Here is a 13,750-nt window from a genome sequence, read left to right on the forward strand (position 1 = left end):
AAATGCGGTTTTTGAGTACTTGATTAGAAATACAAAACAATGCATTTTCTTTTTTTTTAACCTAGGTGTTCTATAGACTCACAGGAATTGTGTAAAAGTGCCCAAATAGTGAAAGAAATCGTAAAATAGTTCCCCTTTAACATTTTTTTAAATAAACATTATTTTTTTAAATGGCTAAAAGTGATTTTGTAATTTTGCAACGTGGGTCTCACAGGGTACTTTTAACCCTGTGAGGCCCAAATAAAAAAGACATTAGCAACTTCAGAGGCCAGAGGGTGAGACCTATAAACACATGAAGGGTTGAGAAACGCTGGTATATGGTGTGGCTCTTTGTGGTACCACAGTAATTTTTGTGGCTCTTAGGGGCCTTTCTCACTCACCCCAATCGGTTCCGTTCCATTCCGTTCTGGTCCGTTCCGAGATCTGATGCGAACTCCCCCCCCCCCCTCTCCCCCCTCTAGTTTGTGTACACACTCAGTCTTGGTGCGCTCTGGGTTTTGTTTACGGTTTGCGTTTTGAGCTTGTAAGCTTGCCATAGGCGATGTCACGCTCGAAAATGTAAACAGGAAGAGACTGAGAGACACGGTGGAGACTGGATGCGGATATAAAATAAACAAATAACCAATAAAATGAATGAATTTGAACCTCTGTTGTCAAGCCTTGTCAATATAACCCGCCCCCTTTTCTCACGAATGGATGGTGTTGTAGAGTTCGCTTTTGAGCGTTTCCCAGGGCTAACGCTAAGTTAACGGCTAACGCTAGTTAGCTTAGCCTATTACTAGTCTAGTATAGCCACTGTAGCACTTATTTTTCAGCAAAGAACGTGCAATAAACAAAACGGATACATTCACTGTGTGTTCTGCCTCTCATTTGTTGATGAAACAAAACTAACATCAACACAATTGAACACCAAAAGCGGAGTTTAGTCTCATAGGCGCTGATTTTGTTAGCTTACATGCTAACGTGAATGGAATATGCCAGTATAATAGTTTAGCATGTGGCAAATGCTAAGCTAACGACTAACGCTAGTTAGCTTAGCCTGTTCAGCAGCTAACATTATCCCATCGCTCGTGGCAATTATATTGCATGTCATTGATCTACTGGTCGACCACGGCCGACTGGTTGGGCACCACTGGTCTAATAGAAATAAATGCATTCGAACAATAGACATAGCAATGGCAAACAAAATGGCCAGGCCTAATGCGAGCCAGGGAAGTGTTGCGCTTTGTGCTTTGTAACGTGGCTTCATGTTTTCATCCACTGAGCTGTGAGGCTCCACATGCGACGTTGTGTGTGTCACGCCCCCCGCTCCCACTAGTGCACACCCGAGACCACCTATTTCACCGGCCCAGGTTCAGCGCCCCCAGGGACGAATCAGCGGGGGGCGGGGACGGGGGACATCGTTCTCACTCAGACAGACACACCCTTTTCTGATGCGAGCCGGGTCTGATTCGACCCCGAACAGTGAGTGAGAAAGGGCCCTTAGTCTCTGACTGGTTGGCCACCCCTGTCCTAGATTATCTGTCAGGGGGTGGTAGGCCTCCTAGATTATCTGTCAGGGGTGGTAGGGCTCCTAGATAATTTTTTCAGATCATAATATCATCAAAACGGTCTGAAACGTTATTTCGGTCGATTATTCCTCCCCTTTAATAACACCAATTACCAAAGGTATTGTATTTTATATTGTTGGAAAGCCTGATTAGTCACCTTTACAACGAGGTACAACTTGTAAGGAGCATGTATTCGTGGAATGAGCAATACAGCTAACCGTGTGTGTAGCGGCCAAAAACAATTTGCCAAAATCCCCTGCAATATTCTTCTGTTGCTATTCACTCTCGTTTTTGAGTTGCTTGGTGGATTGGATTATTGCACTCTCCCACAGGGCTTTTATCTCCAATCTCGATTACAAAGAATAATTACTGCATCGGTGCCTGGAAACATTTCACTGGTGGCGTTCCAAAGCGTCTCGTCTGATGGAATTTCAAAAAGAGGATTTACCAAGAAGATTAAGATAGTTAAAAAATGCTCTAAAAAGACCCTGTTAAAGTGCTTTAGCTCGATTTCAGTATGTTCAAAATAAAACTAAAGTAAACTTAATGAAAATGTATCATTTAGATGCACCGTTAAAATCGATAAATGAACCACTGGATGAATCGATTTCTTAAATAATCATTATTATACAACAGGTAGGTCCGACCAGGCGACCACGCATTGTGATTGGTCGAGAGTGTTCTAAACCGTGAGTATATTCATGATACACTCACGGTTAAATCACCATGAATATACCACTGCGCTGGCTTTAGAATGTTGTAGAACGTTTCAACTGCCATTCATCAAACGGAAACTGTCAACTGTCAAACGGAAACTGTCAACTCCGTAGACAACGTTACGTTTGATTTAACGAACCTGTTAACTATAAACGAGTGGATAGATATAGAGGAGTCTAAAGTCATCAGCACCTCGGATAGTTCCGGGAGTTGGGCCAGTTCAATGCCCAGGCCGTCGACTTGGTGGCGTTGAAGGATTCATTGCGGCTTTTCTCCAGTGCGGCCAGATCATCTTTCGTTGGATAGGCATGTCTAATAATGCTGTTTTTATGAATACCGTTAGATGTAGGCCGGTCCTCTATATCTATCCACTCGTTTATAGTTAACGGGTACGTTCAATTAGACTAATACGTCATTTGTTTGCGTTGCCAAGCTTGTTGATAGCCTACTCCATTTGAAATTCCATAGCAACGAGACTTTAGGAACACATTTTCTACGCCAAGTTCACTGAAATCGATATAAAAGACCCTAGAATTGTCTCTATTCATCCTATATTTTACCCCGACGCAACCTGTTGTATAAAAGCAATAATACATTGGGAAGCCAGTGGTATGTCATGAATATTGCCACGGCTATGATGACTACGCCACTCGAGCTTCACTCTCTGGCTGCGGCCGCATCACAGCCGTGGCAATATTCATGACATACCAGCGCTCCTTGTGTATTATTGCTTAAGTAGCAGCTCTATGTGCGTCACTCACAGCACAGTGAGCTTAGCTAGTATGCATAAACAGCTGATCTAGTATGCATAAACAGCTGATATAGTATGCATAAACAGCTGATATAGTATGCATAGTATGCATAAACAGCTGATATAGTATGCATAAACAGCTGATCTAGTAAGCATAAACAGCCACAGTTGCGCCGCTCCAGCTACACTCAACTGAAGGTTGAGTTATTCCGTTAAGTGAATATCTCGTCTTTTCATGCACTTGAGCTAGCGGCACACAGCATGATTGGTGTTTTGAGAGGCTGTATTTATTTTGTTCCAAGATAATTACCCACGACGGAGTGTTTTAACTAACGTTTACCGACAGGCTGCTGATGGCGTTGTGTCCCTGGCAGCGCTCGAGGTAGAGTTACAGAGAGACTACCTCAAGTTTTAAGGCTTTGTCTCACGGGGTAATTAGCCCCAGCGGCATGCATACTTTTTTAGATAACACGCACGCCTCGTCATATTATCCCGACCCGCTGCACATAGCTGGGCCACACACACACACCCACACAGAGAGAGAGAGAGCCTGCCTCCCTGTACGATACCCGTATGGGCCTATGCAGCCTGCTCTCCTTTCTCTTTCTATTTGTCCCCTTTGCAAATTTTGTGGTGGTTGTTGTTGTTGAATTTGCATGAATTCTAGCAACACGTTAGGGGGGTGGGGGCTCCCTAAGGCAATGGTTAGGGTGGGTAAAACACTGACCAGTTATGTTAATAAACACTTACTTCTTGGGGTCATAGAAGTCCATTGCCCTTTTGACCTTGTTGTAGGCGGCCACCTTGAAGGGCACGATCTCCAGGCTGATGAGGCCGGGTGCCATGGTGAGAACCTTGGCCCCGTGGGTGGGCTCGTAAAGGTCCTTCCCCGTGTCCGGGTGGGGCATGCCCGCGGGGTCACGACCCACGATGTAGAAGTTGGCACCGGCCACCATCCGAGCTCTGCAATGCCACTGCACCTGTGGACCAAAAACGACAACCTCTGTTATAATATAAATAAATATAAATAAACAAAGAATACACGTGACTAGCATTCAATGCTTCCCTCCGTCAAGAGAGAAAGGGGAAGTGGGTTTTGCGGCTGAGCGGCTTCTACGTAGACGGAGGAAGAAGGCCGAGGCACCAGTCACATTGCGGTGAGACAAACGCACAGCAGTTAATTACCTTAACTGATTTGCAATCATATGTGAGCAAATTTCTTGGCTAACTACTACTGCCGCCATATAGCCCTGGCCGCTGTTGACTGATATTTAATCCCTAGAATTACATTACAAAGCACTTTCCTTTACAATAAACATTCAATTACTGGTGTAAGGCCTCGTGAGCGGTGCGTAAATCCTCCAAACACAGGAACATGCACCGACCGACGGGGATTCTTACCACACGCAAAACGAAACAACAATAAACCTTCGCCCTGAATGGAAGCTTCGAATTACTAAAACAAACAGGAGAGACAAGGCTTCATTTCCTTGCCTATCTTGACTGATTAAACCACATTAAGAGTCTAGGAGGTTTTATGTTTTAGTTTAACCACATTCGAGTCGTTAATCACATTGAAGCACGAATTCGGATTTCTTTTGGTTGAGTATGTCGGTATCTAAATGCATTTTAAAGTGTAATACTAGCCAATCAAATATAATCTCACAACTTCCAGAGAAATCATTCAATAAGAGTTCAAACTAGTTGTAAATAAAAGTTGCAATAACATGCACTGGTGGCGTGAATAAGTATACAGTATATAACATGCAACATTTCTTTTTCCTTTTACTGTAATAGAGGCCTTGCATGGAATGTTTGTATGTCTTCCAGTATGGCTGCCTGTAAGAATTGGTAACCACTTTCAATAGAAAATACCTCATTTCTGTGCAGTGGTAGAGTTGGTAAACACTGGAAAAGCACAATATTACTATTCTACTTTGACTTATCTTCAAGATCCAGTAATAAGACACCAAATTATTGTTTTTGCTGATCATTTCTCATATATCAACACAATATCAACTGTTATTTTGCATATAGCAACCGTTGTGTCTTCCATTGCAGTTACAGGCAGCCATGCTGGAAGAAAGAGAACTATACACAAACATTCCATATCTTTATATATAAATAAAGATAATTATAACAATGGGCACAGAAAGATTATTTATGATTTTTTCCATGTGTGTATTATAATCATGTGCGTGTATGTCTGTATGTCACAGTGATGATCATTTTAGCATTTCTTATCTGATTTGGATAGGTTCATAATTATGAAAGGACCTGAACTTATTAATTTATTTACTTATTCAAATCATATATGACTGATAGCACAGACCAAGGTCAGGGTCACCAAGTTGTAGCCATCTGTCCAGTAAGGATCACAGAGATGCATAGAGAGACCACAAAGTGTGCACTCCATTTCTCACCGACACTGTTTGAGTCAGACAATCTATTGACCACTTTCTCATGTATACTGCCACCTAATAGCCCAATTTATTCTACAACGAGGTGAGATCCCCCATCGCTCTCCACTGAGTGGCAGTAATGCATAAAGATCTGCGTTCCAACCGCCACCAGAGGAAGAAGCAGTGTTGTCTTCTGGGTAGAAAACAGGTGGACGTTTTCTGAACTCGCCCCTTAACACTTTGCCGCCCAACCCACGAGTTAACTCGTGTTTCGATTCCACCCGTTGAGGACCAGAGCCACGAGTTAACTCGTGGCAAGTTGTTATTGTTTTATTCCATATTGATAACGGTATTAAAGTCCCCGATCGACTTGCAGGATCTACCCGCATATTTGATTTCCGAAACATGCAATACCGGCCAGATCCTCTTAGGGGCGCCATCGCTCCACTGCAGTATCATTGAGGCCGAATGGGATTTTTTTTTTATTGTCTAGGGGCGTTTCATATGAGCCTGGATCCCAGCCGAACATCCTCCATCTTTGATCACGTTACCGAACGCAGATTTCAGCCTGGAATAATGGGATTTATGATCAGCCAATGGACATATCGATCTACCAGATTCCGATGAATAATGACGAAATGCTGCCGGCGATCACATGGCCTGACGGTAGGATACTATTCACCCAAATTACAGCCGGATTGGACATTGTTGTAACACGCAAGCGATCGATCAGTTGAATGTGGCTACTTGAACGCACACTGTATTGCTAATCAATAATATTAATCGGCGTCCCCCGCCGCCCCCATTTCATCCATAGATGCTCTGTAATAGTCCGGATGCTAAGCAGTTTGTTTTATTTCATTCGTATATATACAACAGAAATGGTGTTTGATATAACGTGACTAGCCTTTAGCCTCATATCTAGCTTCCCAGAAAAGACGAGACGAAAACTGCGATAAAGCTTATATTCACGACGCTATAAAATGACAACCAACCGATGGATTTTTATTTTCTTTAAGCCATTATGAAGGCACGGTTTATGCACTCAAGTGACAATGAGAATGGACAGATAGCAATACTATAAAGTATATATATAGCTGTTAGAAAGTACATCGGTTTGTTGACAAACCCTGGACGTCCAGAACCATATTACACTGCAAACCGTGGTCGCCAATGTGTTAACGGCGTGGTCGTTGCGGGGACACGTTAGCTGTACTGTGTACATAATAACTGTCTCCTGTAGCCACAATCTCTTTAAGGAGGACCAAGATAGCAACTAACAAGATGTCTGACTGAGGCACGCTGGGCGGGAGATCTGTTGGTCTGCTGGCCGCCTCAGACCTACTCCTATCCGAGCTCCGGGAGGGTCATCAAAGAGAAGCCGCCTATTCTCGGTCCTTGCCCCACAATGGTGGAACGAACTTCCCACCACAGTTAGGACAGCCGAAACCCGTCCAATCTTATTCAATCATTATCTGAAATAAAATTTTTAATTTTTAAAGAAACTCTAACCCTAACTAACCTTACTGTCATGCACTAAATATATGCCATAATATACTAAACTACACTGTAGCACTCAACACTTTGATGAACATTGTTACTCAGCTGATAAGAGTTGTACCCTTCCTGCTGTCTTGTTGTACAAAACTTGTAAGTCGCTTTGGAGAAAAGCGTCAGCTAAATGACCAAATGTAAATGTATAACAGGGTTTACTCTTCTACATATCGATGACGTGTGCTGTAGTGTGTTTTCATGGCGTTGTAGTTAAAAGGGTCCAGGATTTTGGCAGCAAAGCCTCAGCTACAACCCATGCTGTTCCACATACTGGACACCCGCAGCTCCGGCCAGGAACCCATGCAGAGCGAGCCCTGAGAGGCTCTGGGTGCACTGTGGAGTAGGGCTGCAGCGACTAATCCACAAACTGTTTATTTATTTTTTATCTACTTTTTCTCCTCTTTTTTCTGCGATTTTTCTCCCATCCCAATTTACCTTTCGTGCCAATTCTCCCTCCCGTCCTGATCGTTGCTCGCATGTGCCCCCCACTGGCCAGTCGTAGGGATGATAGAAGCCTTGCATCACATGTCCCCTCCGATACATGTGGAGGCAGCCAGTCACATCTTTTCACCTGCCAGCGCGGACTCTCATTGGCGAAGAGTAACGTGTAGGAGGCTCACACTGCCCCCGCCATTTTTCCTGTCTTTGCTGTGCAGGCGCCCTGACCGACCTGTAGGAGTCGCTGTTTACAACGACCAGACTACCACCCATCGACTCCCCTCCCGCTGGCTCTGCCAATTGAGTCAGTATGACGGCCGGCCCAAGCCGGAGGCAACGCTGACAGCCGGATTAGATACCGGTGTCTCTTGCGTTGGTGACGAGCGCAATGTCCGCTGTGCCACCCAGCCGCCCTCACAAACTGTTTTTTATAATGGATAAGTTGGCTCTATGTTATGCTACAACTCTATGGCCTTTTGTTGAAGTCATTTGATGTATAGCGAAGCCTGTTAACACTCAGTTTTCTCTTCATTATTATTTAAACTGCTCAGCTCCTTTCAAACTAAAGACTTAAACAGGTTTTTAAAAAAAAATTATTATATATTTTTTGCACTTTGATGTACTGTATTTGTACAATTTGCAAGCAGTTTGAAAGAGCATTGTACAATTTAAAATGTAGCTTTTTAAATTTATATCCGATGAATATATTCATTGTTTCAATAATCAATAGATGCATTGACTATCAAAATAGTCATTAGTAACAGCCATACTGTGGAGTAGGTTTCTGTGTTGATTGAAAAAGGACTTCAGCGATCGACATTGGAAATAGGTTAAAAGATACCCTTTAACAGTTATTAAGGTTTTCACCAAAGGTGTTGGAGCTCACGATATTACAACACCTGGAGCAGGTAGTGATTCAGTGCCTTGCTCAACAACCCCTCGGCAAGGATGGAGCCCGACTTCTGAAGGAATCCAGCTTGTGACCTTTCAGTAGAGCTGGGTCATGGATCCATACAAAGATGGATCTTTACTATACCGTAAATACATATCGTACAAATAAATATATATACATAGTGTATATTCTCAAGTTAATAAAAAAAGATTCCTTGCAAAGAAATGACAATTGTATTACAAGATAAAGACGTTATGTTACGTTGTAATTGGTACTCGAAGAACGAAATACCGTTATCCCATCAAAGGTCAGAAATACAGTGATGTGATATTTTGGGCATATGGCCCATCATCCCGACCTAGAGTGGCCTCTGTAACCTGACGGCTCACCCCGCTGCCTCCGCGATGAAAGGTTGTTCGACGTGTCGGCTGCCAGCCGGGGGGGGGGGGGGGGGCGGAGCCCATGTGTTTCCAGGTGGGACGAGCGAGGCTGTGATCCCGAACTTCCCCCTTTCAGAATAACAAATTGATCGGCGTACCCGTGCATGACATCTACCAGAGTGGAGTCTGCTCTCAATAATTCTAGCCATAAACTCCCATAATCATACGTGAATGATTAAAAGACGAAGGACTTCCAGCTTTACCCCGTCAGGAAAGAGAGGGTCTGGAAACAAAGAAAAAATTACGAAACAGAGTTTTTCCAGACAAGACTAAACTAAACCCCCTTTCAAGTGACATGCCAGCGTTCATTTACAGAGGCTCCTGCCATATCACTGGCCATCGCAGAGAGAGCTGCAGCCCGGTTACAGAGGCTACGCGTCAATGTGACATGCAAGTATGCGCCTTGGTTTTCATGTTATGGATATGCAGATCGGATCCCGTTTGAACCTCCTTTTGTTTCCATTAGTTGGAGTGACTTTCTGTTTGTTCCCTTTCATTGCGAGCGACTGAAGTGTACGGTTATTGTTTACATCTCTTTACGGAATGCGATGCGAGCAATTAGCCTGGCAATTATCGCTAAGGCCGTTACCTCGGTCGGCCCGGCGTACATCATGGGCGAGGGGAAGATGGCCACGATGGTGGTGTCCGGCTTGAGGACGCCCTCCTCCAGCACGGCGGCGTGCTGCTTCATGCGCCAGGCGAGCGGCACATCGTCGTCCTTGGTCCAGCCCCCCAGGGGGTGCAGCAGCAGCACTGGCCGGCGGTAGCCCCGCTCCAGGAGGCGCTTGTGGGTGTCCTGCATCAACAGGGCGTGACCGTTGTGCACCGGGTTGCGCAGCTGGAAGGCGAACACGGCATCTGAGACGGAGAGAGAGAGAGAGACGGAGGGAACGGACCGGTTAGCCTGAGGCCAGATTGTGTCAAACTTGGCACGGTCGTGTCAGAAGGAGGCTCGGCAAGGAGAGTAATGTTGAATCAAAGAACGGCAACAATTAAAAAAAAAATAAGAAGAAGAATACTGTGGCCGATTTTTCTTTCAAGTGACCTAATGTTTAGAGAAGTGAACTCGTAACTGCAAGGTTGTCAGTTTAAATCCCTGAACTGGGCAGAGTTAAGTGAACGAGACACACTCCCTCCAATAACTACTGTTGAGGTGCCCTTAGGCAAGGCACTTAACCCCAGAACGCTCTAGTGGAGCAGCTTGTTGGCAAACAGTGCAGGACTTTGGTTGCACTGGGCCACTGCCAAGTGTCTGTGTGCATCTGTACAACCCTCTCTCCCCCTGTAACTGCTACCCCGGCCCAGTGCTGGAGCAACGGTATATATTCTGAGTACTTTTGACAACGCGCATTAAAATCTTAAATTACAATAAGTCAGAGCGGCCTCGTTTCTTTTGACATGAAAATGCATCAAAGTAAATGAAGACGGAGAGAATTTGGTCCCAGACCTGCATTCATTTCCTTGAACTTCTGTTTGAGCTCGGTGGGGGTAAGGCGGTACTGGTCCAGGCCGTCGTTCCAGGAGATCTTGTCTAGAACCTGAAGGTCTCCTCCGACCAGCCAATCACCACTCTCCATCACCATCTGAAATAACAAGCATCACTCCAATATAATCCATAGCTAAGACTAGGGATGAACAGATACAGATACCAGGCTAAAACAGTAATACCAGGCTAAAGTAGGGTGATACCAGGCTGAAACAGGGTGATAGCAGGCTGAAACAGGGTGATACCAGGCTGAAACAGGATGATATGAGGCTGAAACAGGGTGATACCAGGCTGAAACAGGGTGATACCAGGCTGAAACAGGGTGATACCAGGCTGAAACTGGGTGATACCAGGCTGAAACAGGGTGATACCAGACTAAAACAGGATGATGAGGCTAAAACATGGTGATACCAGGCTAAAACAGGGTGATATGAGGCTAAAACAGAGTCATAACAGGCTAAAACAGTGATACCAGACTAAAACAGGATGATATGAGGCCAAAGCAGGGTGATACCAGGCTGAGAAAGGGTGATACCAAACTAAAACAGTGATACATACCAGACTAAAAACAGTGATACATACCACCAGACTAAAACAGGGTGATACCAGGCTAAAACAGGGTGATACCAGACTGAAACAGGATGATATGAGGCTAAAACAGGGTGATACCGGACTAAAACAGGATGATATGAGGCTAACAGAGAATGTGCCAAATACTAGAATCGGATACCAAGAACCACGTGTAACAGACCAGAGATGAAAACAAAGTGATTTGTCAAAGAGAAGCGTAATAGATCTCTAAATAGAGAGAAACCTATTATATCTCAATCATTTTGGTCCAAGTCTAGACCGTTCAGTAAAAGCAATGGATTAGATCAGTACTTGGTATCGGGCCACCACTGAAGGTGCATGAGAGACCACTGAAGGTTTAGGACTCGGATGGTATCGGCAGTGAGAAAGTGTTATCGGTGCAAAACGTACTTCCATATAATTCAACACAGAAAGTTGCACTGGGATTAAATGATGCCAACAATAGTAAAATGTATCCAATTATAAACAGTTGCAAGTGGGTTTCAACAGGATAAATCATAGCCACTGAAGGTCTTTAAATAGCCAACAACAAAACATTGAGATGCCTACAAATTAGACTCCAGCGAGATGAATCTCCGTTCTGCATCCGACCACATCCCTGCATCCTTTGTTTTGATGACTGAGACAAAATACGATTGTATTCGACAATAAAGAAAAAACACAATGATGTGCTCACGATTGCATTGGGATCCCCCCCCCTTCCCCCCCAACATGGGATCATTCTAAAATGTCCCCCAAGTGCTCCAAGATCCAGGGTAAAAGGGCTGCTATTGTTTCAGACCATAACTTTCGCCTGCCTCTTTGTGGCGTTTATGGGGCCGGAGCTAGTATTACTGAAAACACAGGACCTGCTCAGTGTTAATGTGATACAGAATGACAATTCTCTATAGGGCTGGTAATAAAGGAAGCGTTGCGCCAGCGTCCGGAGAGGCCAAGAGCCCAAATGAACGGGCCACAAATGAATCATCGCACGTGTCGAGGGGTTTTTATGAATGGTTTATTGGGAAAGTTGAGAAAGGACCCAGAATTTGCAATGTTTCATTCCGTTAATTTATCACATTGATAGGGATGGGTACCGAATCCAGTACTTTTAAGGGTATCGACCGAATCACGTCAATACTACAGAGTACTGCTTCACGTGAGATCCACCGGTGCCACATTTCTGTAATGCAAAAAAATAAAATAAAAAAAAATATATACTAAATTGTTCATATATATTTTTTTTTATAAAGTACGATGACTTCAATGTTTCGTTTACCGCAAAACGAAACCTATGAAGTGTGCCGCACGTTCACACGCACAATACAGGCTTACCTAGGATTTGACTTGATTCAACAACAAGTTACAAAGCAGTCGGGGAAATGGCAAGCCTAAAACGGTCGCAAGTGTGGTGGTTACACTTTACAAAGTTAGATGCAGACAACACTCGCTGCAATATTATATATATACCTATATATATTAAAGGAAATTTGCTTATTTGGCATCTACCCTGGAGTTAGACAAGATACATACGCTTTTTCTTCTCTGTGCATGCAGTAGGAGTAGGAAGACACGCACTGTTAGCCTAGCTTAGCGTCAGTCACTGGAAGTAGGTTCCTCCATTAGCCTAGTTCCAAATGTCTTCCTACTCCTACTGCATGCAGAGAGAAGAAAAAGGTATGCATCTTCTTGTCTAACTCCAGGGTTCCCAAAATGTTTGAGTGTTAAGATACATACCTTTTTCTTCTCTGTGCATGCAGTAGGAGTAGGAAGACGCGCACTGTTAGCCTAGCTTAGCGTCAGTCACTGGAAGTAGGTTCCTCCATTAGCCTAGTTCTCAAAGTTTTCCTACTTCTACTGCATGCACAGAGAAGAAAAAGGTATGTATCTTCTTGTCTAACTCCAGGGTAGATGGCAAATAAGCTAATTTCCCAAAATGTTGGAGTTTTCCTTTAACAAATTGTTCTAAATAAATAATAATAAATAATTTGAAGTTTGGAATAAAAAAAAAAAACTGAGGTAGGTAGATTACATTTTTAGACACTAAGGTACCGAAAAAAGGTACCGTCGGGTACCGGTATGGATTCACAGGTACGGTTCAAATGTGAATGGTACCCAACCCTACACGTTGATGAATTGAGATTTGATAGTTCATAAAATCACAAACTTCCTCGGGATGCCAGTACTGTACATCAAAGGTCCTGGTTCAGACCTGGCATTAACATCAGATCTGGGGGATCCGACCGCAAGTGACCAGCTCTGGTGCCAGGTGTGAACGCATCGGGATCTGATCCGAGATCTAATCACTTAAATCACATTCGGAGGTGGTCTGGGTCACATATGGCTACGTTCTGTTAGCGGCGTGAACACAAATGAGCACTGGGCCACCTGAGAGACGACATTCTAACGCTAGGTGTGGACAGACGTACTTAAGTCACGTGCGGTCTGATCACTCGGATCTGATCTTGATGCCAGGTCTGAGCGGGGCCAAGAAGACCGGTTCAATTTGGTTAAGTCATCCCAGAGAACCAGAACTCTGCAGAGTGATACGCGGTGGCAAAGCCTCCCGTTTTGCTTTGTGTCATCAACAACCGCTTGGCCAACGTACACTGCTAAGATGGATGTAGTTTTCGGCATCACAGTGTGAATTGTCTTCCATGATCCATGCGATCCCACCAGTCTGTCGCTGGCTTGAGATCAGTCACAATAGAAATGATTTAACAGCCTCAAACTTTGGAGACATCAACAGGACGGACAAGTCGGAATTTATTTTCCTAACATAACTAAATGGAAAATGAAACCCCTCTACGTGGATAAACCGAAAATGGTGTTTACAAAAAAAAAAAAAAAAAACAGGCCTGCTGCACATAAGACACGTGCTGCATTTAACAGTCACATGTGGCCCATTACTTTATATATAAGACAGGCCAGGCAAAATAAACAGACGCCA

The 13,750-nt window shown here is 44.1% G+C and overlaps 1 protein-coding gene across 1 annotated transcript in view; it reads right to left on the reverse strand.

Moving 5' to 3' along the window:
- Positions 1-13,750, reverse strand: part of papss1 (3'-phosphoadenosine 5'-phosphosulfate synthase 1) — a 74,268-nt gene that overhangs the window by 22,085 nt on the left and 38,433 nt on the right. Inside the window, exons 9-11 of the mRNA XM_084318538.1 lie at positions 10,192-10,327; positions 9,334-9,602; positions 3,769-3,998 (exon numbers count right to left, since the gene is read on the reverse strand). Of these exons, the coding sequence (XP_084174664.1) occupies positions 3,769-3,998; positions 9,334-9,602; positions 10,192-10,327 (635 nt within the window). The remainder of the gene's footprint in view (positions 1-3,768; positions 3,999-9,333; positions 9,603-10,191; positions 10,328-13,750) is intronic.

The sequence above is a fragment of the Notolepis coatsorum genome (assembly GCF_963971535.1).
Source record: "Notolepis coatsorum genome assembly, chromosome: 7".
Classification (NCBI taxonomy): domain Eukaryota; kingdom Metazoa; phylum Chordata; class Actinopteri; order Aulopiformes; family Paralepididae; genus Notolepis; species Notolepis coatsorum.